The sequence below is a fragment of the Nerophis lumbriciformis genome, linkage group LG27 (assembly GCF_033978685.3).
Source record: "Nerophis lumbriciformis linkage group LG27, RoL_Nlum_v2.1, whole genome shotgun sequence".
NCBI classification, from domain to species: Eukaryota; Metazoa; Chordata; class Actinopteri; order Syngnathiformes; family Syngnathidae; genus Nerophis; species Nerophis lumbriciformis.
Genome location: NC_084574.2, coordinates 1,562,855 through 1,586,907, shown reverse-complemented (window position 1 = coordinate 1,586,907; position 24,053 = coordinate 1,562,855). Strand labels below are relative to the sequence as shown.

Sequence of the window (24,053 nt, the reverse complement as noted above, 5' to 3'; positions counted from 1 at the left end):
TGGGAAACTTAGGACTACCACTGGACAAAAGTATTGGGACACTTACACTGGACAAAAGTATTGGGACACTTAGGACTAGCACCTGCCAAATACGCGGGCCCGACCAAAGCTGCTTGCAGCTTTAATTTTACTTGTTTTGGAAAGTCTTGACAAGCCACATTTTCTTGTTCTATTGGCTGATAATTTTGCTTAGTTCAAATAAAATACCCTTCATTAGGGCCCGCATGGCCCATTGCATAAGGACTCCCACAGGGAGTCCTTATGCAATGGGACATAAGGACCTATTGAATTTGTAAGGTTTTATTCTTTATTATTATTATTCTTCCGCAACTTTGCGCTGTAATTTGACCCCCTTAGCATGCTTCAAAACTCACCAAATTTTACACACACATCAGTAATAAACGGCAAAACTTTTTATCAAAAAACCAAACCTCAAAACTCTAGCGCTCTAGCGCCCCCCTAGGGAGAAAAAAAAACTAGACTGCCTGTAACTCCCACTAGGAAGGTCGGAGAGACATGAAACAAAAACCTTTATGTAGGTGTGACGTAGACCTATATTTCATAATAGTATATTCTCGGGCAAAAATCAACAGGAAGTTGGCTATTCCCCCTTCAAGACAAAAAAGTACTAAAAACAGTCACTTTTGCCTCTTTGAGCTGTAATTTGACCCCCTTAACATGCTTCAAAACTCACCAAACTGAACACACACATCAGGACTAGCAAATATTGCGATCTAATGAAAAAACCTAACCCCAAATTTAAAAATTGCGCTCTTGAGCAATTTTTGAATAAAACGGAGAAAAAACTGCTCCTCGGAAGAAGAAAAATTACAAAACTGCCTGTAACTCCCACCGGGAAGGTTGGAGAGACATGAAACAAAAGCCTCTCCGTAGGTCTCACTTAGACCTACATTTCATAAATTGACAACCCCCAGCAAAAATCTACAGGAAGTTTGCTATTCCCCCTTCAACACAACATTTTTGTAAAAACCGGTCACCTTTCTTCAAACATTATTTCCTCTGAGCGTGTTTGACGTTTCGGCTTCAAACTAACACAGGAGAGAGATTGAACCCTTCTGATTAAAAGTTAGTGAAACAGTTTTGATACCGGCTCCGGTTTTGATTTTATGACCCTTCAAAGAGCCGCTGCGCTGATGCTGCTGTTTTTTCAAGAAGGCTGCTTAAAAGCAGGAAGCACCAACGTGCCCACACAATGCAGACAAGGTAGGTACACTACACAAAAGTATTGGGACAATTCGGACTAAAAGTAGACAAAAGTATTGGGACACTTATGACGAAAACGGAACAAAAGTATTGGGACACTTAGAACTAGCACCTGCCAAATATGCGGGCCCGACCAATGCTGCTTGCAGCTTTAATTTTTCTTGTTTTTGAACACTGACTTTTTGCAGTGTGTGTGTGTGTGTGCGCACCTAGTAAGTGTGTGTTGTTTGCGTCCGCAGGCGTGTGGAGGAGGTTGTGAGGTTCCCCGGCCTGCCGCCGCGCCGCCAGCTGACCTACCAGGCCAAGCAAACCATCAGCAGGGAGATGGAGCAGGAGAAGATGAGGCGCGCCGAGCACGCCATGCTGCTGAGGAACCCCACAGCGGTGACACTCTCCTTTCACACACTTCATACACTCTCATAGGATTTACACTTACTCCTGTGTGTGTGTGTGTCTGTGTGTGTGTGTGTGTGTGTGTGTGTGTGTCGCAGAGAGAGGAGAAAAAGAGCGGTGGTCCCAAGCAGAACAAAAACCATCAGCAGAGGTTGGAGAACATCGTTAAACAGACCACAGTGGAACCCAAGGTGAGACTTTGGCATACACATGTTTTTATCCACTCCCAAGACCAAATAAACATCTTTACTTGGATTGGAACCTAAATGGACCTCGTGTGTCCTACTGTAAATGATATAAGGACTCTACCCAGAGTCTTTAGTTCTACAATAATGAGAGGTGACAAAGTATTAAGTACAAGTAGTGTATTTTAGAAAGCGGTATATATTTGAGACATTACCACCACACCGGTATTTTTTAATGTGTTTTTGTTATGGCCGTTTGTTAAAGTTAAAGTACCAATGATTGTCACACACACACTAGGTGTGGTGAAATTATTCTCTGCATTTGACCCATCCCCTTGTTTACCCCCTGGGAGGTGAGGGGAGAAGTGAGCAGCAGTGGTGGTCGCGCCCGGGAATCATTTTTGGTGATTTAACCCCCAATTCCAAGCCTTGATGCTGAGTGCCAAGCAGGGAGCATTTTTATAGTCTTTGCATACCTGCCAACTACTCCGGTTTTCCCGTAATTAGTACGGTTTTCATCAACCTATTCCGGGTTACGGTTGCAGTGATAAAAAATACGGTTTTTCATGAATTTAAAAAAAAAATGTTTTTTTAAGTTTTATTCACGAAATCGCGTAACAACAATGACAATCGACACTGCTTCCCGTAACTTCCTATCGAGCCATTCCGAATGCCATGCGCGAGGCTATTTATAGCACCGCTGCCAAGCACGAGGCACCAGTTGCCATTGTTTCCAAACGAGCGAACGATCATGGAATCAGCCGGAGAAAAATCGCAAACGAGTCTTAAACCGAAAAGAAAACTGCAGTCATTCCGTGAAGAATATTCAAAAGCCTATCCGGGAATAATTATCCGTTCCAAAAAGGGTGAAAACTACGCGAATTGCACCTTGTGCAGACAAGATTTTTCGATCGGACACGGAGGAATTAGCGATGTAAAAGACCACGTTGGGACAAAAAAACACAAGTCTAATGCCGTTGCTAGCGATACAAGTGGAAAACTTTCAACGTTTTTCGTCGCCCAAACAGATTCTTTGGATGTGATAAATGCCGAAGTTTTATTTACGGAGGCAATAATTGAGCATGGACTTCCAATCGCACTGGCTGATCACATGGGACAGTTATTTCGGAAAATGTTTCCCGACTCGAAAATCGCCAAAAAATATGGATGTGGTCGAACCAAAACATCAAACATTATTCAGTGTCTTGGAACAGAATCCTCAAAAAGTATCGCCGATGTCATGAAGACGGAACCATTTAGCATGTCGACTGACGGCAGCACCGATTATGACCATGTAAAACTGTACCCCATTTGTGTTCCATATTTCGATGACGACATTGGAAAAGTATTGTCAGTACTTCTGTCTTTGAGGGAATGCAATACGGCTTCCACAGGCGAAAACATTTACAAAATACTCGCGGAAGAAATAGACTCAAACGAAATTCCTTGGCAGAATTTGGTTTGCTTTGCTGCCGATAATGCTGCAGTGATGATGGGATCTAAAAAGGGTGTTGCAGCTTTCATTACGGAAATGTCTCCTTCGGTTTACATCGCCGGTAAGTACAGTTCGTAGCATAAAAAAACTCACAAAACATAACATTTTAAGTAAATCTTCTATTACATAAACAATTAATCAAATCAAAAATAATTTCTGTGTACAGTATATCTTTTTATTTGTGATAACATGTTCAAAACAAAATAATTTCAAACTATTGAAGTTAGCTTACAGAATAAACATGTCAATCAACCCATATGATTTTTGCTGTAATATTTTTGTTTTGAAAAGTCACTGTGACTGATAGAAAAGTGATGGTTTTAGCAACATTTTAACCTGTCTGAATGCAATCAATCATTTTGTGTCGGGGGGCGAAGCCTGAACCCCCCACCAGGACTTTGTCCTGGATCTACCGGGCCCTGGACCCTGGCTACTAGGTTTTTCTGATTTCAAAAGTTGGCAGGTATGTCTTTGGTATGATTCAGCCGGGGTTTGAACTCACAACCTGCCCATCTCAGGGCGGACACTCTAACCACTCGGCCACTGAGTAGGTCAAATAAAAGTAAATAAAAGCCTTATTATAAGTCCACACTGTATGATGGTGTGATCAAGGGTGATGGGTCAAATGCAGAGAATCATTGCTACTTTAACTTCATGGTGACATCATTAACATGACATCATTAATGAGGCTTCTATGGGTTTTTTAAAGGCGGAGCTTACCCAGCTTGTATTTGTCATGGCAGCAAAGATGACAAATGTACCGTATTTTTCGGACTATAAGTCGCAGTTTTTTTCATAGTGCGACTTATATATGTTTTTTTCCTTTTTATTATGCGTTTTCGGCAGGTGCGACTTATACTCCGAAAAATATGGTACTGTGTAACATCATGTTTTGGATTATTTATCATTTTTTTTACCATTTGCTTTGTCAAAGCTGTTTAAGCAAATATATTTTTAGTGCCTTTCTGGTGAAGTAGTGGCATGCACATTCCATGAAGGCCTGCAGGTGGAGCCAGTGAGTCAGGTTTGATATATTTAGCTATATTGCTAACTAACACATGCTAACTGGTAGCAGGTGTTTGTATAAATACATATTGTGTCATTTGATCCTGGTTCATGTTAGCATGCTATATTTTTTTTACTAACTTTGCACCTCAGAGGTATCTTTTTGTAACAAACACGTGCTAACATTAGCATGCTAGCTTTTGAGCTCATTTCCACAGATGCGCACCTCTTAATGCTATTTGTTTACTACTTGATGCTATCTAGCCAGCACGGTAAACGCTTTTCAACATTCACACGCAATTTTTTTCCTAAAATTGTATTTTCTTGTCAACAATAAATTCCCCACAATGCACTGCAAAAAAAATCAGTGTTCAAAACCAACAGGAAAAAAAAGAGGGGTATTTTACTTGAACTAAGCAAAATGATCTGCCAAAAAAGTCAAAGTTACATAAACTTGAATTTAATTATGTTTTGTACTAATACAAATTCATGTTTTGTTTTGTTTTCAAAAATGTTTCTTCTGTGCAAAAATCACAGATTTAACATAATTAAAAGGTCTGTTGACTTACCTTTGTTACCTTTGGTGCCACTACGTTCAACAGGTCAGTGTCACAGAAGATAATCACGACATGTGGGGAACTTCATCATTGTATTCTTAGCAGTGACGGAGCAGGAAGGGGCTGGGGATACATTTGATATGAAGCGCCCTGTCGTTCATTAATTGGCTCATTCACCATAGAGATCCGCGTATAAGGAGGGGCGGCCCTGATAGAAATGAAAGTGAAACTAGGCTAATAAAGCCTGTACAGTACTTCCCTCTGTGGTATTCATATTTAGGACAAGGTTCCTGAGTGGTACTTATATTTAGGACAAGGTTCCTGAGTGACCTCCTTTTTTTTCCCGCGTCCCAACAGCCGGAGATGGATTTCTTTGGCCGAGTGGTCGCACCAAAACCTGCCAGAGTGCCCACGTCAGACACAGGTAGCAAACTCTTCCTTCTTCACCGTGTTTAAATGTAATCTTCTGCTTACCTTATTTACTTGCCGCTCTTACATAACCAAACAGAGAATGTTCCGGACTCCTGTTTCCATGCCAGTGTTGCAACCAAGTACTAGCACTCCATTTTGTCTCAAACAGTATTTAAATAAGGATTTAGTCTTTGTCCCACACCTTATTCAAACCATTTCACTTAGTATTTTAGGGCGTTAATGTTAGCATTGTAGCTTCTTTAGCTAATTTCATAGGTAAACACCCAAAGAAAAAGAAAATAGATCAACCCCAGAGTCATTTGCGTTGGTACTTTGTAGATGCTACCTGTTAGCATGCTCTTTGAACACATTATTTGACCCAGGTTAATGTTAGCATGCTAACATTAACATGCTAGATGTTTAGCACATTTTCCTGGTATACACCTCAGAAACTAATATTTTGGTAATTGACACATGTTTGAATGCTAGCTTTCACAGAAATGCACCTATTATTTTTTTTACTACCGGCTAGCATGCTAACTGTTTGAATTTCAGTTTGGCGTCTGCTTTTCAGTATTCACACGACATTTCTCCCAAAATGATAATCAATTTAAATCCATCTTTTGTATTTCAATATGCAGGAAAACACCTCCGGTTCAAATATTGTGTCATGTGACCCAGGTTATTGTTAGCACACTGAGATTAGCATGCTAGATGATTAGCTCATTTTGCCTCCGTCACGTTTTGGTAATTGACACATGCTAGCTTTTTAACTGACAAATATGCACCTACTAGTGGGGTTTTTCATTTTTTAATGCTATCTGGCGATGCTAACTGTTAGCATTTCAGTTTCTCCTGAAATTATATTTTCTAATTTTAATCAATTCCACACATTGTTGCATTTTTAGCTTTGTTTATTATTTAAAATCCAACTATTTCTCAACCAATTCAAATTGTTCCAAAGTCAAACAGCTCCTTGTTAATGTTAGTCTTTTTTTTTTTTTAAACATTGTAGGATGCTAATGTTAGCATGGTAGCTTTTTTATCTAAATACACCAGAGTCACATCTGTGTGTACATGCTAATGTTAGCATGCTAACTTTTTGAGCAACATTTACAGGTATGCAACTCATAGTCACAGATTGTGTCATTTGACCCTGGTTAATGTTAGCACATTTAAGTTAGCATGCTAACTTTTTGAGCAAATTTTGCATGTATACAACTCATAGTCACATATTGTGTCATTAGCAGCCCTTTGAGACACTTGTGATCTATATAAATCAGGGGTGCTCATTACGTCGATCGCGAGCTACCGGTCGATCTCGGAGGGTGTGTCAGTCGATCACCAGCCAGGCATTAAAAAAATAGTCCTAAAAATGAGCGATCATAAATCTTCACTATGACGCCACTTTGGTCACTTGATTGACATTCACGGCACTCGAGGGTCTTCTGAGATGACGCTGGCTGCTGCCAGCTCATTAAAATTACCGACTGGAAGGCGAGAAACACTTTATTTCAACAGACTCTGGCGCCGTACCTGTCGTCAAAACTCCAAAGACCGACTGCACAGTTGCGCTAACAAAATAAGAGTCTCAGAAAGCCGGCGCAAACAAGCTAGCAAGCTACGGAGTTTGCCGACAATTTATTTTTTGTAAAGTGTATACAGAGGAGTACGGAAGCTGGACAAATAAGATGCCAAAAACCAACCACTTTCATGTGGTATTGGACAGAAAGGACTTTTTTTCTCCTCCATTCGAAAATGCGGACATTATCAGCACCACTGTCTGATTCCTATCAATGCAAGTCATCACAATCAGGTAATACACCAACTTATATTCTTGTCTTCATGAAAGAAAGGAATCTATATGTGTTAAACATGCTTGTATTATCTTTAAACATCTTTAACTTATTAACAATATTAACTATATGTGTTAAACATGCTTGTATTATTAAACACCTTTAACTTGTTAACAATATTAACTATATGTGTTAAACATGCTTGCATTATCTTTAAACATCCTTAACATGTTAACAATATTAACTATATGTATTAAACATACTTTTATTATCATTAAACACCTTTAACTTATTAACAACATTAACTATATGTTAAACATGCTTGTATTATCATCAAACACCTTTAACTTGTTAACAATATTAACTATATGTATTAAACATACTTGCATTATCTTTAAACATCCTTAACATGTTAATATTAACTATATGTATTAAACATACTTTTATTATCATTAAACACCTTTAACTTGTTAACAATATTAACTATATGTGTTAAACATGCTTGTATTATCTTTAAACATCTTTAACTTATTAACAATATTAACTATATGTGTTAAACATGCTTGTATTATTAAACACCTTTAACTTGTTAACAATATTAACTATATGTGTTAAACATGCTTGCATTATCTTTAAACATTTTTAACATGTTAACATTAACTATATGTATTAAACATACTTTTATTATCATTAAACACCTTTAACTTGTTAACAATATTAACTATATGTATTAAACATACTTGCATTATCTTTAAACATCCTTAACATGTTAATATTAACTATATGTATTAAACATACTTTTATTATCATTAAACACCATTAACTTGTTAACAAAAACATATATTTTATAAATAAGTAAATATAAATGATATATATGAATGAGGTAGATCCCCACGACTTGATCAATTGAAAAGTAGCTTGCCTGCAGAAAAAGTGTGAGCACCCCTGATATAAACAATTGATTGACTTTTTGAGCAAATGTTGCAGGTATACAACTCAGAGTCACATATTGTGTCATCTGACCCTGGTTAATGTTAGCATGCTAACTTTTTGAGCAAATTTTGCCTGTATACGCCTCAGACACATAATTTGGTAAATAAGACATGCCAGCTCATTTCCCAGATGTGCACCTATTAGTCGTATTATTTTACTACTTGATGCTAACTGTTAGTTTCAGTTTGGTGTCTGCTTTTCAGCATTCACATGCAATTTGTCCTGAAATGATATTTTGCAGGTAATCAATTCCACACCATCGTGTATCTTAAGCTTCTTTTTTTTGTTGTTGTCATTTTTAAAAATGCCGGGCAGGTTTTAAAAGTTAGCGCTCTGTCCGCAGGCGAGAAGTGTGCCGTGCTGCGAATGGGGAAGGCAGTGGGCGACAGCGACGTGTGGTTCCGCTTCAACGAAGGCATGTCCAACGCCGTGCGGAGGAACGTTTACATCCGGGAACTTTTGTAAGGTCCCGCACACATCACAGCTCTTTGCTTCTGTAGTCAGCATGTAGTCAGCTCAATTCTAAACAGTCTTTATTTGGATTGACAGTGGAAAGAGCCAATAAAAACAAACGTCTAAAAAGCTACTCAGTGCTGTGCACTAACACACACACACTCACACACACACTCACACAATGGTCTTAACAAGAGCAATCAAGTTCTCCAAATAAATAAATAAAGCATAACAGCAGTAGTGTGTGTGTGTGTGTGTGTGTGTGTGTGTGTCCAATGTTTAAGTTTGTGGTGCATCCGTGCATTGCGTGTGTGAACATATGAATGTGTGTGTGATCATCAGAGGATCACACACTTGCCTTTCTCCACCCAGGGGTTAGCTCTCATCAGCTCAGGGTTGAGGAAAGGATCCTCGCACACACAACCTTCGATCCACTTCACCAACCTGAACACAAACACACACTTGTCTTGTTCTCATGTAGCTGGTGTGTGTGTGTATTACTACCCTTCTTGAGACATGAAGGAAAAGTATCTTCCATATGAGGAGGTGTGAACAAGTGATGACATAAATCAACATACCTGCCAACTACTCCGGTTTTCCCGTAATTAGTACGGTTTTCATCAACCTATTCTGGGTTACGGTTGCAGTGATACAAAATACGGTTTTTCATTAATTAAATTTTTTTTTTTTTTTTTAAGTTTTATTCACGAAATGGCGTAACAACAATGACAATCGACACTGCTTCCCGTAACTTCCTATCGAGCCATTCCGAATGCCATGCGCGAGGCTATTTATAGCACCGCTGCCAAGCACGAGGCACCAGTTGCCATTGTTTCCAAACGAGCGAACGATCATGGAATCAGCCGGAGAAAAATCGCAAACGAGTCTTAAACCGAAAAGAAAACTGCAGTCATTCCGTGAAGAATATTCAAAAGCCTATCCGGGAATAATTATCCGTTCCAAAAAGGGTGAAAACTACGCGAATTGCACCTTGTGCAGACAAGATTTTTCGATCGGACACGGAGGAATTAGCGATGTAAAAGACCACGTTGGGACAAAAAAACACAAGTCTAATGCCGTTGCTAGCGATACAAGTGGAAAACTTTCAACGTTTTTCGGATTTTAGCCACAAAAAGGTAATGACACCAATGTTATCTATTGGAATTGTTTAGTACTGTTATACTGTTAAAAGTGTTTATACTATTTATACTTTCAAGTCCAAGTTGAAGAAATCTTGTTAAATGTTGACAGCATAACTACCAAAATACAGAAGTATGTCCTTAATATTTTTGCAGTGCTATTTCTGTTGAAAAGTTCAAATGATTACATTAGAGATGTGATGTGCCACTTTTCAAGTGTCTGATGGCTTCAATTCATTTTCATTAATTTTTCATATTTTGAATTCTTTTGAAAGGCTTACAAAAAAACTACATTTGAATTGTAATTCCATGCTATTGACAGGACTATTAATTTTAATGAAGTTAGCTTACCATGTTTACAGTATGATAATTGTGATAGAAATGTGAATTTTAGGCACAGAATATTTTTTACAATTGAACAAGGCAGTAGATTATACAAGCTTGGACAGAAAGTTAATAATGACATCAATTTTTTTTTTAATGGAATTGTTTAGTACTGTTTTACCATTTGTTTACTGTAAAAAGTGTTTATACTTTCAATGAACAAATTGAAGTCTTGTGAAAGGTTGACAGGATAACTGGCATTAACTGTCAAAATAATTTCAAACTATTGAAGTTAGCTTACAGAATAAACATGTCAATCAACCCATATGATTTTTGCTGTAATATTTTTGTTTTGAAAAGTCACTGTGACTGATAGAAAAGTGATGGTTTTAGCAACATTTTAACCTGTCTGAATGCTAATAATCATTTTGCAAACATTGCATCTAATAGACAATGTCTCATTTGTGGTGACATCTATCAAAATGAGGGTGGTCCCAAAAAGGAGGGATTTTTCACATTGACTGTGTGTCGCTTTTAAAAGTGCTCCCCCTCTGGTCAACATATGAAATAACAAGTGTGTGGAAGAAATTGAAATGCGCCCCCCTTTGGCCAAAATTAATAAAAAACAAATAAATATGTATATATTTTTAATTTTCCTGAAGGAATCAATAAAGTACTATCTATATAGAGATGTACTGTAATAACTTGAAGTAAATCATAAAGATTAAAAAACAATTACAAACTAAAGATTTAAAAAATATTTATTAACTAAAAGCAGTCTTTTTCTCACAATGTGTTAACTTTTTTTCTTATAAAATTGGGGGAAAAAATTCCCATATTCTTTCTGTTTCTGTAATATTTTCTCATAAAATTACGACTTTTTAATGCAAAATGGTGACATTTGTCACATAAAATAATGACTTATGACAATATTGCCAATTTTGTTGTTCTTGTAAAATAGTGACTTTTTTGGAGTAAAATGATGACTTTTGTTATTATAATATTGCCAAAATGTGTAAGTTTTCTTATAAAATTGTGACTTGTCGAGTAAAATGACGACTCTTTTCATAAAATTGCCAAAATGTTGAGCTTTTCTTGTAAAATTGCGACTGTTATTGAGTAAAATTCCAACTTTTATCATAACATTGCACAAATGTTCAGTTTTTCTTGTAAAATTTGGACTTTCGTTGAATAAAATGACTACTTTTATTATAATACTGCCAACATAAGTTTTTCTTGTGAAATTGTGACCTTTTTCTTGTTCTCACAACAAGCTTTTTTATATGTGCATAGTATGTATATATTATTAATGTTGTAAATACACTTCTTTATATATCTAGAAAGGGTGGGCCTAAAGAGGGAGGCATTTTTCTCAGGTCTCAAGAAGGTAACAAATACAAGTGTGTTTGTGTGTTCTTGTATTTCTAGCCTTCTTGAGACATGAAGGAAAAGTATCTTCCATATGAGGAGGTGTGAACAAGTGATGACATAAATCAATAACATTGCATCTAATATGGTGACATCTATCAAAATGAGGGTGGTCCCAAAAAGGAGAGATTTTTCACATTGATTGTGTGTCGCTTTTAAAAGTGCTCCCCCTCTGGTCAACATATGAAATAACAAGTGTGTGTAAGAAATTGAAATGCGCCCACTTTGGCCAAAATTAATAAAAAAAACAAAAAAATATGTATATAGAGACATACTGTAATAACTGGAAGTAAATAATGAAGATTAAAAACCAATTACAAACTAAAGATTTAAAAAAATATATATTAACTAACTTTTTCTCACAATGTGTCAACTTTTTCCTTATAAAATTGGGAACAATTTCTCATATTCTTTCTGTTTCTGTAATATTGCAATATTTTCTCGTAAAATTACTACTTTTCAATGCAAAATGGTGACATTTGTCATATAAAATTCTGACTTTAATCACAATATTGCCAATTTTGTTGTTGTCCTTGTAAAATAGTGACTTTTTTTTAGAGTAAAATGATGACTTTTGTCATCATTTTGCCGAGTGAAATTCCGATTATTATAACATTGCCAAAATGTGTGAGTTTTCTTATAAAATTGTGACTTTTGTCGAGTAAAATTACGACTTTGCAAAAAATGTCCAACATTTTAAGCTTTTCTTGTAGAATTGCGACTGTTATAACTGTCATAACATTGCACAAATGTTCAGTTTTTCTTGTAAAATTTGGACTTGCGTTGAGTAAAATTACGACTTTTATTATAATACTGCCAACATTATAAGTTTTTCTTGTGAAATTGTGACCTTTTTCTTGTTCTCACAACAAGATTTTTAATATGTGCATAGTATGTATATATTATTAATGTTGTAAATACACTTCTTTATATATCTAGAAAGGGTGGGCCTAAAGAGGGAGGCATTTTTCTCAGGTCTCAAGAAGGTAACAAATACAAGAATATGTGTGTGTGTGTTCTTGTATTTGTAGCCTTCTTGAGACATGAAGAAGGAAAAGTATCTTCCATATGAGGAGGTGTGAACAAGTGATGACATAAATCAATAACATTGCATCTAATATGGTGACATCTATCAAAATGAGGGTGGTCCCAAAAAGGAGGGATTTTTCACATTGACTGTGTGTCGCTTTTAAAAGTGCTCCCCCTCTGGTCAACATATGAAATAACAAGTGTGTGTAAGAAATTGAAATGCGCCCCCTTTTGCCAAAATTAATAAAAAACTAATAAATATGTATATATTTTTAATTTTCCTGAGGGAACTCTCCTGAAGGAATCAATAAAGTACTATCTATATAGAGACATACTGTAATAACGAAGTAAATAAATCATAAAGATTAAAAACCAATTACAAACTAAAGATTTAAAAAATATTTATTAACTAAAAGCAGTCTTTTTCTCACAATGTGTTAACTTTTTTTCTTATAAAATTGGGGAAAAAAATTCCCATATTCTTTCTGTTTCTGTAATATTGCAATATTTTCTCATAAAATTACGACTTTTTAATGCAAAATGGTGACATTTGTCACATAAAATAATGACTTATGACAATATTGCCAATTTTGTTGTTCTTGTAAAATAGTGACTTTTGGAGTAAAATGATGACTATTATAATATTGCCAAAATGTGTAAGTTTTCTTATAAAATTGTGACTTTTGGCGAGTAAAATGACGACTCTTTTCATAAAATTGCCAAAATGGAAAGCTTTTCTTGTAAAATTGCGACTGTTATTGAGTAAAATTCCAACTTTTATCATAACATTGCACAAATGTTCAGTTTTTCTTGTCAAATTTGGACTTGCGTTGAGTAAAATGACTACTTTTATTATAATACTGCCAACATAAGTTTTTCTTGTGAAATTGTGACCTTTTTCTTGTTCTCACAACAAGATTTTTAATATTTGCATAGTATGTATATATTATTAATGTTGTAAATACACTTCTTTATATATCTAGAAAGGGTGGGCCTAAAGAGGGAGACATTTTTCTCAGGTCTCAAGAAGGTAGTAAGAAATACAAGTGTGTTTGTGTGTTCTTGTATTTGTAGCCTTCTTGAGACATGAAGGAAAAGTATCTTCCATATGAGGAGGTGTGAACAAGTGATGACATAAATCAATAACATTGCATCTAATATGGTGACATCTATCAAAATGAGGGTGGTCCCAAAAAGGAGGGATTTTTCACATTGACTGTGTGTCGCTTTTAAAAGTGCTCCCCCTCTGGCCAACATATGAAATAACAAGTGTGTGTAAGAAATTGAAATGCACCCCCTTTGGCCAAAATTAATAAAATTAATAAATAAATCCATCCATCCATCCATTTTCTACCGCTTATTCCCTTTGGGGTCGCGGGGGGCGCTGGAGCCTATCTCAGCTACAATCGGGCGGAAGGCGGGGTACACCCTGGACAAGTCGCCACCTCATCGCATAATAAATAAATACTGTATGTATATAGAGACAGTGTAATAACTCGAAGTAAATAATGAAGATTCAAAACCAATTACAAACAAAACTTTTTTTTTTTTTAACTAACTTTTTCTCACAATGTGTCAACTTTTTTCTTATAAAATTGGGAACAATTTCTCATATTCTTTCTGTTTCTGTAATAATGCAATATTTTCTCGTAAAATTATGACTTTTTTATGTAAAGTTATACATTTATGCAAAAATGGTGACATTTGTCATATAAAATTCTGACTTTTATCACAATATTGCCAATTTTTTTGTTAAAATGTTAAAATAGTGACTGAGTAAAATGGTGACTTTTGTCATCATTTTGCCGAGTGAAATTCAAATTATTGTTATAATATTGCCTAAATGTGAAAGTTTTCTTATAAAATTGTGACTTTTGTCGAGTAAAATGACGACTCTTCATAAAATTGCCAACATTTTAAGCTTTTCTTGTAAAATTGCGACTGTTATTGAGTAAAATTCCAACTTTTATCATAACATTGCACAAATGTTCAGTTTTTCTTGTCAAATTTTGACTTGCGTTGAGTAAAATGACGACTTTTATTATAATACTGCCAAAATTCTAAGTTTTTCTTGTGAAATTGTGACCTTTTTCTTGTGAAATTCCAACTCATTTTTCACAACAAGCGTTTTTATATGTGCATAGTATGTATATATTATTAATGTTGTAAATAAACTACTTTATATATCTAGAAAGGCTGGGCCTAAAGAGGGAGGCATTTTTCTCAGGTCTCAAGAAGGTAGTAAGAAATACAAGAATGTGGTGTGTGTGTGTGTGTGTGTGTGTGTGTGTGTATACACTCACTCGGTGACGGTGATGGAGGATTTCTCTCTGCTGATGGCCAGCTGGTACTGAAGAGACTCCACTTCCCTCCGCATCTGAGGAACGTCCAAGTCATCCATGGTGTGTCTGGATGATGTTCCTGCATGAATTATCATTCATATCATTCACATCTCTCCTCCAGCAGGATCCTACTCTCAGAAAAAGTCTTTAAATAGCCATGATCCTCTTCCAGAGATACTTTCCCTTTCTGATCCGTCAGCAAAGCAGCGCCATCTGAATAATGCACGCACTGGTCAGAACATTAGGTACACCTCCACAATACAAACGCTTTGTCAACAAGTATGCTTTTTTTTTGTTTGTTTCTTTAAACTTCTTTTTATTTTGTATTCTTGAGCTTCAAGAGGTAGTCGCCTGAAATGGTTTCGCGTGAAGCTCATAGAGAGAATGCCAAGAGTGTGCAAAGCAGTAATCAGAGCAAAGGGTGGCTATTTTGAAGAAACTAGAATATAAAACATGTTTTGACTATTTTTGTTGAGTACATAACTCCACATGTGTTCATTCATAGTTTTGATGTGACAATCTACAATGTAAATAGTCATGAACATAAAGATAGAATAAGAAGGTGTGACCGGTACCGTATGTCTAGTAGGAGTGTCTAGATTCTAAAAGAAAAAAAATTAAAATTTTGAAGTTTTTTACCTTCAAAACTAATCCTCCAAAAAAGTACTGGTAGGAAAAAGAAACCTGCCTGGCGGTTAGCTTTGTGTCAACTTTTCCTCCTCATATTACACCACTTTCTTCTTTTATTCCATACATATTCTTTAATAATACTACCTTTATAATGTCTTTAACACCTCTAAAGACTTAGTGGCCACATGCGTGGACAGCACCTTTTAGCTCTTATTTCCAAAATTGTGTACACTACTGAATTGGGGTCTTATGGCCGCTTATGTGGACACTTATACTGCCATCTGGTGGTGTCAGAAGAGTATAGCATACAATGGAATTTGGAATAAAAAGTGTAAAAATAAGAATTAGCATGTCACTAAACATGAAGTACACGTTTGTGTACTTATGGACTAAGTACATCATATCTAAAGATGATTCTTAGTTTTTATTCTAATTAGGGTGCAATAAGCCCAAAGAGAAATAAAAAAAAAAAGCATGTAAACAAACAGCTTGGGCCTTAAGAGGAATAATACATGTTTTTAAAAAGTCTTAAATGTGCACCCCTGGTTTAGTGAGATCTAATTAAAAATATGTAAATGCTGCTTATTTTATTTTATTTTTTTAAACTGAACAAAAATATTTTTTTTGTGAAATATTTTTTTAATCTTTGACCAAAACTATCATTTTTTCCCCCCAGAATGTTAGCAATGAGGACCTTTTTATTTGTATATATTTGACCACTAGTGGCAGTACCCCCTTGTGGCCTTTGTGTAGAATGCAGCTCCAAAACACATTTGAAAGTATCTCATTCTCATTCGTTTTAATCTGTAATCAATTACTCCTGAGTATAAGTCGCACCCCCGGCCAAACTATGAAAAAAACTGCCACTTATAGTCCGAAAAATACGGTAACATTTTTTTTAATGAGGTTTTAATGCCATATTTTCTAACATGTAAACTGTTTTGAAAAAAAGTGTCATCATAATTATTATACCAAGTCATTAATTGTGAGAATTAGAGATGTCCGATAATGGCTTTTTGCCGATATCTGATATTGACCAAACCCTTAATTACCGATATCAACCGATACAGATATATACAGTCGTAGAATTAACACATTATTATGCCTAATTTGGACAACCAGGTATGGTGAAGATAAGGTCCTTTTTAAGAAAAGAAAATATGATAAATAAATAAAAAACATTTTCTTGAATAAAAAAGAAAGTAAAACAATATAAAAACAGTTACATAGTAATGAATGAAAATGAGTCAAATGAAGTGTTAAAGGTTAGTACTATTAGTGGAGCAGCATCATGTGTGCTTACGGACTGTATCCCTTGCAGACTGTATTGATATATATTGATATATCATGTAGGAACCTACCACAATATTAATAACAGAAAGAAACAACACTTTTGTGTGAATGAGGGAGGTTTTTTTGGGTTGGTGCACTAATTGTAAGTGTATCTTGTGTTTTTTTTATGTTGATTTAATACAATACAATAGTAAGTGTATCTTGTGTTTTTTATGTTGATTTAATACAATACAATAGTAAGTGTATCTTGTGTTTTTTATGTTGATTTAATACAATACAATACAATAGTAAGTGTATCTTGTGTTTTTTATGTTGATTTAATACAATACAATACAATAGTAAGTGTATCTTGTGTTTTTTATGTTGATTTAATACAATACAATACAATAGTAAGTGTATCTTGTGTTTATGTTGATTTAATACAATACAATAGTAAGTGTATCTTGTGTTTTTATGTTGATTTAATACAATACAATAGTAAGTGTATCTTGTGTTTTTTATGTTGATTTAATACAATACAATAGTAAGTGTATCTTGTGTTTTTTATGTTGATTTAATACAATACAATAGTAAGTGTATCTTGTGTTTTTATGTTGATTTAATACAATACAATACAATAGTAAGTGTATCTTGTGTTTTTATGTTGATTTAATACAATACAATACAATAGTAAGTGTATCTTGTGTTTTTTATGTTGATTTAATACAATACAATACAATAGTAAGTGTATCTTGTGTTTTTATGTTGATTTAATACAATACAATACAATAGTAAGTGTATCTTGTGTTTTTTATGTTGATTTAATACAATACAATAGTAAGTGTATCTTGTGTTTTTTATGTTGATTTAATACAATACAATAGTAAGTGTATCTTGTGTTTTTTATGTTGATTTAATACAATACAATAGTAAGTGTATCTTGTGTTTTTTATGTTGATTTAATACAATACAATACAATAGTAAGTGTATCTTGTGTTTTTTATGTTGATTTAATACAATACAATAGTAAGTGTATCTTGTGTTTTTTATGTTGATTTAATACAATACAATAGTAAGTGTATCTTGTGTTTTTATGTTGATTTAATACAATACAATACAATAGTAAGTGTATCTTGTGTTTATGTTGATTTAATACAATACAATAGTAAGTGTATCTTGTGTTTTTTATGTTGATTTAATACAATACAATAGTAAGTGTATCTTGTGTTTTTATGTTGATTTAATACAATACAATAGTAAGTGTATCTTGTGTTTTTTATGTTGATTTAATACAATACAATACAATAGTAAGTGTATCTTGTGTTTTTTATGTTGATTTAATACAATAGTAAGTGTATCTTGTGTTTTTTATGTTGATTTAATACAATACAATAGTAAGTGTATCTTGTGTTTTTTATGTTGATTTAATACAATACAATACAATAGTAAGTGTATCTTGTGTTTTTATGTTGATTTAATACAATACAATACAATAGTAAGTGTATCTTGTGTTTTTATGTTGATTTAATACAATACAATACAATAGTAAGTGTATCTTGTGTTTTTTATGTTGATTTAATACAATACAATACAATAGTAAGTGTATCTTGTGTTTTTATGTTGATTTAATACAATACAATAGTAAGTGTATCTTGTGTTTTTTATGTTGATTTAATACAATAGTAAGTGTATCTTGTGTTTTTTATGTTGATTTAATACAATACAATACAATAGTAAGTGTATCTTGTGTTTTTTATGTTGATTTAATACAATACAATACAATAGTAAGTGTATCTTGTGTTTTTATGTTGATTTAATACAATACAATAGTAAGTGTATCTTGTGTTTTTTATGTTGATTTAATACAATTGTAAGTGTATCTTGTGTTTTTTATGTTGATTTAATACAATACAATACAATAGTAAGTGTATCTTGTGTTTTTATGTTGATTTAATACAATACAATACAATAGTAAGTGTATCTTGTGTTTTTTATGTTGATTTAATACAATACAATAGTAAGTGTATCTTGTGTTTTTTATGTTGATTTAATACAATACAATACAATAGTAAGTGTATCTTGTGTTTATGTTGATTTAATACAATACAATAGTAAGTGTATCTTGTGTTTTTATGTTGATTTAATACAATACAATAGTAAGTGTATCTTGTGTTTTTTATGTTGATTTAATACAATACAATAGTAAGTGTATCTTGTGTTTTTTATGTTGATTTAATACAATACAATACAATAGTAAGTGTATCTTGTGTTTTTTATGTTGATTTAATACAATACAATACAATAGTAAGTGTATCTTGTGTTTTTTATGTTGATTTAATACAATACAATACAATAGTAAGTGTATCTTGTGTTTATGTTGATTTAATACAATACAATAGTAAGTGTATCTTGTGTTTTTATGTTGATTTAATACAATACAATAGTAAGTGTATCTTGTGTTTTTTATGTTGATTTAATACAATACAATAGTAAGTGTATCTTGTGTTTTTTATGTTGATTTAATACAATACAATAGTAAGTGTATCTTGTGTTTTTATGTTGATTTAATACAATACAATACAATAGTAAGTGTATCTTGTGTTTTTATGTTGATTTAATACAATACAATACAATAGTAAGTGTATCTTGTGTTTTTATGTTGATTTAATACAATACAATACAATAGTAAGTGTATCTTGTGTTTTTTATGTTGATTTAATACAATACAATACAATAGTAAGTGTATCTTGTGTTTATGTTGATTTAATACAATACAATAGTAAGTGTATCTTGTGTTTTTATGTTGATTTAATACAATACAATAGTAAGTGTATCTTGTGTTTTTTATGTTGATTTAATACAATACAATAGTAAGTGTATCTTGTGTTTTTTATGTTGATTTAATACAATACAATAGTAAGTGTATCTTGTGTTTTTATGTTGATTTAATACAATACAATACAATAGTAAGTGTATCTTGTGTTTTTATGTTGATTTAATACAATACAATACAATAGTAAGTGTATCTTGTGTTTTTATGTTGATTTAATACAATACAATACAATAGTAAGTGTATCTTGTGTTTTTTATGTTGATTTAATACAATACAATACAATAGTAAGTGTATCTTGTGTTTTTATGTTGATTTAATACAATACAATACAATAGTAAGTGTATCTTGTGTTTTTTATGTTGATTTAATACAATACAATAGTAAGTGTATCTTGTGTTTTTTATGTTGATTTAATACAATACAATAGTAAGTGTATCTTGTGTTTTTTATGTTGATTTAATACAATACAATAGTAAGTGTATCTTGTGTTTTTTATGTTGATTTAATACAATACAATACAATAGTAAGTGTATCTTGTGTTTTTTATGTTGATTTAATACAATACAATAGTAAGTGTATCTTGTGTTTTTTATGTTGATTTAATACAATACAATAGTAAGTGTATCTTGTGTTTTTATGTTGATTTAATACAATACAATACAATAGTAAGTGTATCTTGTGTTTATGTTGATTTAATACAATACAATAGTAAGTGTATCTTGTGTTTTTTATGTTGATTTAATACAATACAATAGTAAGTGTATCTTGTGTTTTTATGTTGATTTAATACAATACAATAGTAAGTGTATCTTGTGTTTTTTATGTTGATTTAATACAATACAATACAATAGTAAGTGTATCTTGTGTTTTTTATGTTGATTTAATACAATAGTAAGTGTATCTTGTGTTTTTTATGTTGATTTAATACAATACAATAGTAAGTGTATCTTGTGTTTTTTATGTTGATTTAATACAATACAATACAATAGTAAGTGTATCTTGTGTTTTTATGTTGATTTAATACAATACAATACAATAGTAAGTGTATCTTGTGTTTTTATGTTGATTTAATACAATACAATACAATAGTAAGTGTATCTTGTGTTTTTTATGTTGATTTAATACAATACAATACAATAGTAAGTGTATCTTGTGTTTTTATGTTGATTTAATACAATACAATAGTAAGTGTATCTTGTGTTTTTTATGTTGATTTAATACAATAGTAAGTGTATCTTGTGTTTTTTATGTTGATTTAATACAATACAATACAATAGTAAGTGTATCTTGTGTTTTTTATGTTGATTTAATACAATACAATACAATAGTAAGTGTATCTTGTGTTTTTATGTTGATTTAATACAATACAATAGTAAGTGTATCTTGTGTTTTTTATGTTGATTTAATACAATTGTAAGTGTATCTTGTGTTTTTTATGTTGATTTAATACAATACAATACAATAGTAAGTGTATCTTGTGTTTTTATGTTGATTTAATACAATACAATACAATAGTAAGTGTATCTTGTGTTTTTTATGTTGATTTAATACAATACAATAGTAAGTGTATCTTGTGTTTTTTATGTTGATTTAATACAATACAATACAATAGTAAGTGTATCTTGTGTTTATGTTGATTTAATACAATACAATAGTAAGTGTATCTTGTGTTTTTATGTTGATTTAATACAATACAATAGTAAGTGTATCTTGTGTTTTTTATGTTGATTTAATACAATACAATAGTAAGTGTATCTTGTGTTTTTTATGTTGATTTAATACAATACAATAGTAAGTGTATCTTGTGTTTTTTATGTTGATTTAATACAATACAATAGTAAGTGTATCTTGTGTTTTTTATGTTGATTTAATACAATACAATAGTAAGTGTATCTCGTGTTTTTTATGTTGATTTAATACAATACAATAGTAAGTGTATCTTGTGTTTTTTATGTTGATTTAATACAATACAATAGTAAGTGTATCTTGTGTTTTTTATGTTGATTTAATACAATACAATAGTAAGTGTATCTTGTGTTTTTATGTTGATTTAATACAATAGTAAGTGTATCTTGTGTTTTTTATGTTGATTTAATACAATAGTAAGTGTATCTTGTGTTTTTTTATGTTGATTTAATACAATACAATAGTAAGTGTATCTTGTGTTTTTTATGTTGATTTAATACAATAGTAAGTGTATCTTGTGTTTTTTATGTTGATTTAATACAATAGTAAGTGTATCTTGTGTTTTTTTATGTTGATTTAATACAATACAATAGTAAGTGTATCTTGTGTTTTTTTATGTTGATTTAATACAATACAATAGTAAGTGTATCTTGTGTTTTTTATGTTGATTTAATACAATAGTAAGTGTATCTTGTGTTTTTTTATGTTGATTTAATACAATACAATAGTAAGTGTATCTTGTGTTTTTTTATGTTGATTTAATACAATACAATAGTAAGTGTATCTTGTGTTTTTTATGTTGATTTAATAAAAAAAAGAAAACAATACTGATAAAAAAAAACAACCGATATTGATCATTTCCGATGTTACATTTTAAAACATTTATCGGCCGATATATTATCGGACATCGAATCGTTAGGTGCGGCAAAAAAAATGGGATCAGGGAATTGTTATGATAGGCTGTGATCTGGTGTTTGAATGCTTGTTATCGCCGCACAATTTGGCTAAAATACACTTTGCGTATAAAATCCTAAAGTTGTACTTTCGGTCCGCCCCACCCTGCCCTGCCAGGCGGGCGGCCACACCCTGCCAGGCGGGCCCTTCTCAGGCCCAGATGACAACCGACAAGAGCACCGTGGATCACGGAGCTTCTCCCCCCCCCCACCCCCCCACGTCCTCATCTGCCTAATGGATCCCGTGAAAGTAGGTCGACTCTCTTCCTCCATCATCATCATCATCAGTAACATTGTCCGCCATCTTTCTCACCTATTAATCATCACACGACTGAAGACCATATATGTCGTGATAGCTAGCAGTAGCGAGCAAACATTCACACCTACCGGGAAGTCCGACGGTGGTCAGCCGGAGATAGCGAGCTCAGGTCGGGCGTCGAGGAGGAGGAGGAGGATGAAGATGATGATGATGCCGGTGAGGATGCAGTCAGCGGCGGGCACACGCTCCTCTGCTCGCGCCTGGATGTGGTGGCACGAGCAGGGCGGGGACGCGCAGCACCGCCCCGCCCCTCCGTCCTGCTTTGATTGTCAAATCCAGCGTGCACCTGCATGCGCGCGCAGGCAAATGAGAATATTTGCATTTCTATAGCAAAAAGCCAACATTGGGCACACCTGCGCTTTCTTAAAGGGGAACATGCTCAGTTTGGATTGACATCTTTCATTCTATTTTGGAATTTAAATGAAATTGGTACCACTCCATCCATCCATTTTCTACCGTTTGTCCCTTTTTGAAGGGTCGCGGGAGGTGCTGGAGCCTATCTCAGCTGCACATGGGCTCTTCTATTGACATTATACTAGTGATATATGTTCTCTGCAAGGAAACTCTTTCCATTTAAATGTCACATTGTCCTCAAAGTGCCCCTCTCATCCTTACTGTACTTAACATTTCATAATAAAACATATACCCATGATACATTCGAGCAGTGTTTTTCAACCACTGTGCCGCGGCACATTAGTGTACCCTGAGATATTATGTAATTTCACCTAATTGGGTTAAAAAATATTTTAGCAAATTGGAATTCTAATCCGTAAATAATGTGTTGAGTGTCGGTGCTGTCGAGAGTTCGGCAGAGTAACCGTGTAATACTCTTCCTTATCAGTAGATGGCAGGAGGTAGCTAATTGCTTTGTAGATGTCGGAAACAGCGGGAGGCAGAGTGCAGGTAAAAAGGTGTCGAATGCTTAAACCAAAAATAAACAAAAGGTGAGTGCCCCTAAGAAAAGGCATTGAGCTTAGGGAAGGCTATGCAGAACAAAGGCTACAAAGTAAACAAAAACAGAATGCTGGACAACAGCAAAGACTTACTGTGGAGCAAAGACGGCGTCCACAAAGTACATCCGAACATGACATGACAATCAACAATGTCCCCACAAAGAAGGGTGAAAACAACTGAAATATTCTTGAATGCTAAAACAAAGTAGATGCGGGAAATATCGCTCAAAAGGAAGACATGAAACTGCTACAGGAAAATACCAAAAGAGAAAAAAAACACCAAAATAGGAGAGCAAGGCAAGAAATAAAACACTACACACAGGAAAACGGCAAAAAAGTTCAAATAAGTCAGGGTGTGATGTGACAGTTGGTGATAGTACACCTACTTTGAGACAAGAGCTATAGTGATGCATGCTTGGTTATGCTTTAAAGTCATATCCAACAATTGCGACAACAACTTTTTACTCTCAACTGAGTTTCATTTCTTAATGATTTCTGCTGGTGGTGTGCCTCTGGAGTTTTTCAATGAAAAAAATGCACCGTGGCTCAAAAAAAGGTTGAAAAACACTGCATTATAGGACATTGCAACAGAATAGTCCAAATATAAACTCTATAATGAAGAAATTAGTATCT

At 33.4% G+C, this 24,053-nt stretch overlaps 2 protein-coding genes across 3 annotated transcripts in view; one reads left to right on the top strand and one right to left on the bottom strand.

Moving 5' to 3' along the window:
- chtf18 (CTF18, chromosome transmission fidelity factor 18 homolog (S. cerevisiae)) overlaps positions 1–8,698 on the top strand; it is a 55,582-nt gene extending 46,884 nt beyond the window's left edge. The window contains exons 15-18 of one of the 2 annotated variants that reach the window (XM_072916342.1): positions 1,464–1,608; positions 1,716–1,808; positions 5,217–5,283; positions 8,403–8,698. In XM_072916342.1, coding sequence (XP_072772443.1) covers positions 1,464–1,608; positions 1,716–1,808; positions 5,217–5,283; positions 8,403–8,524 — 427 coding nt within the window. In that variant the 3' untranslated portion in view covers positions 8,525–8,698. The remainder of the gene's footprint in view (positions 1–1,463; positions 1,609–1,715; positions 1,809–5,216; positions 5,284–8,402) is intronic. The other variant, XM_061923054.2, reaches the window with a different exon arrangement.
- Positions 8,699–8,806: 108 nt separating this feature from the next.
- On the bottom strand, positions 8,807–22,753 carry LOC133570245 (guanine nucleotide-binding protein G(I)/G(S)/G(O) subunit gamma-13-like). The gene is made up of 3 exons (XM_061923055.2): positions 22,536–22,753; positions 14,736–14,853; positions 8,807–8,956 (listed from the first exon to the last, which is right to left on the bottom strand). Exons 2-3 carry the CDS (start codon positions 14,831–14,833, stop codon positions 8,851–8,853), a joined length of 204 nt encoding a protein of 67 aa, XP_061779039.1. The 5' UTR covers positions 14,834–14,853; positions 22,536–22,753; the 3' UTR covers positions 8,807–8,850.
- Positions 22,754–24,053: the final 1,300 nt, after the last annotated feature.

What these genes read in the sequence shown, in the direction of transcription:
- LOC133570245 (XM_061923055.2), bottom strand. Translation starts at nt 14,833, where the DNA reads ATGGATGACTTGGACGTTCCTCAGATGCGGAGGGAAGTGGAGTCTCTT. An exon ending in TCCTCCATCACCGTCACCGA is followed by an intron (nt 8,957 to 14,735) that starts GTGAGTGTATAC and finishes GTTTGTGTTCAG; the next exon opens with GTTGGTGAAGTGGATCGAAG.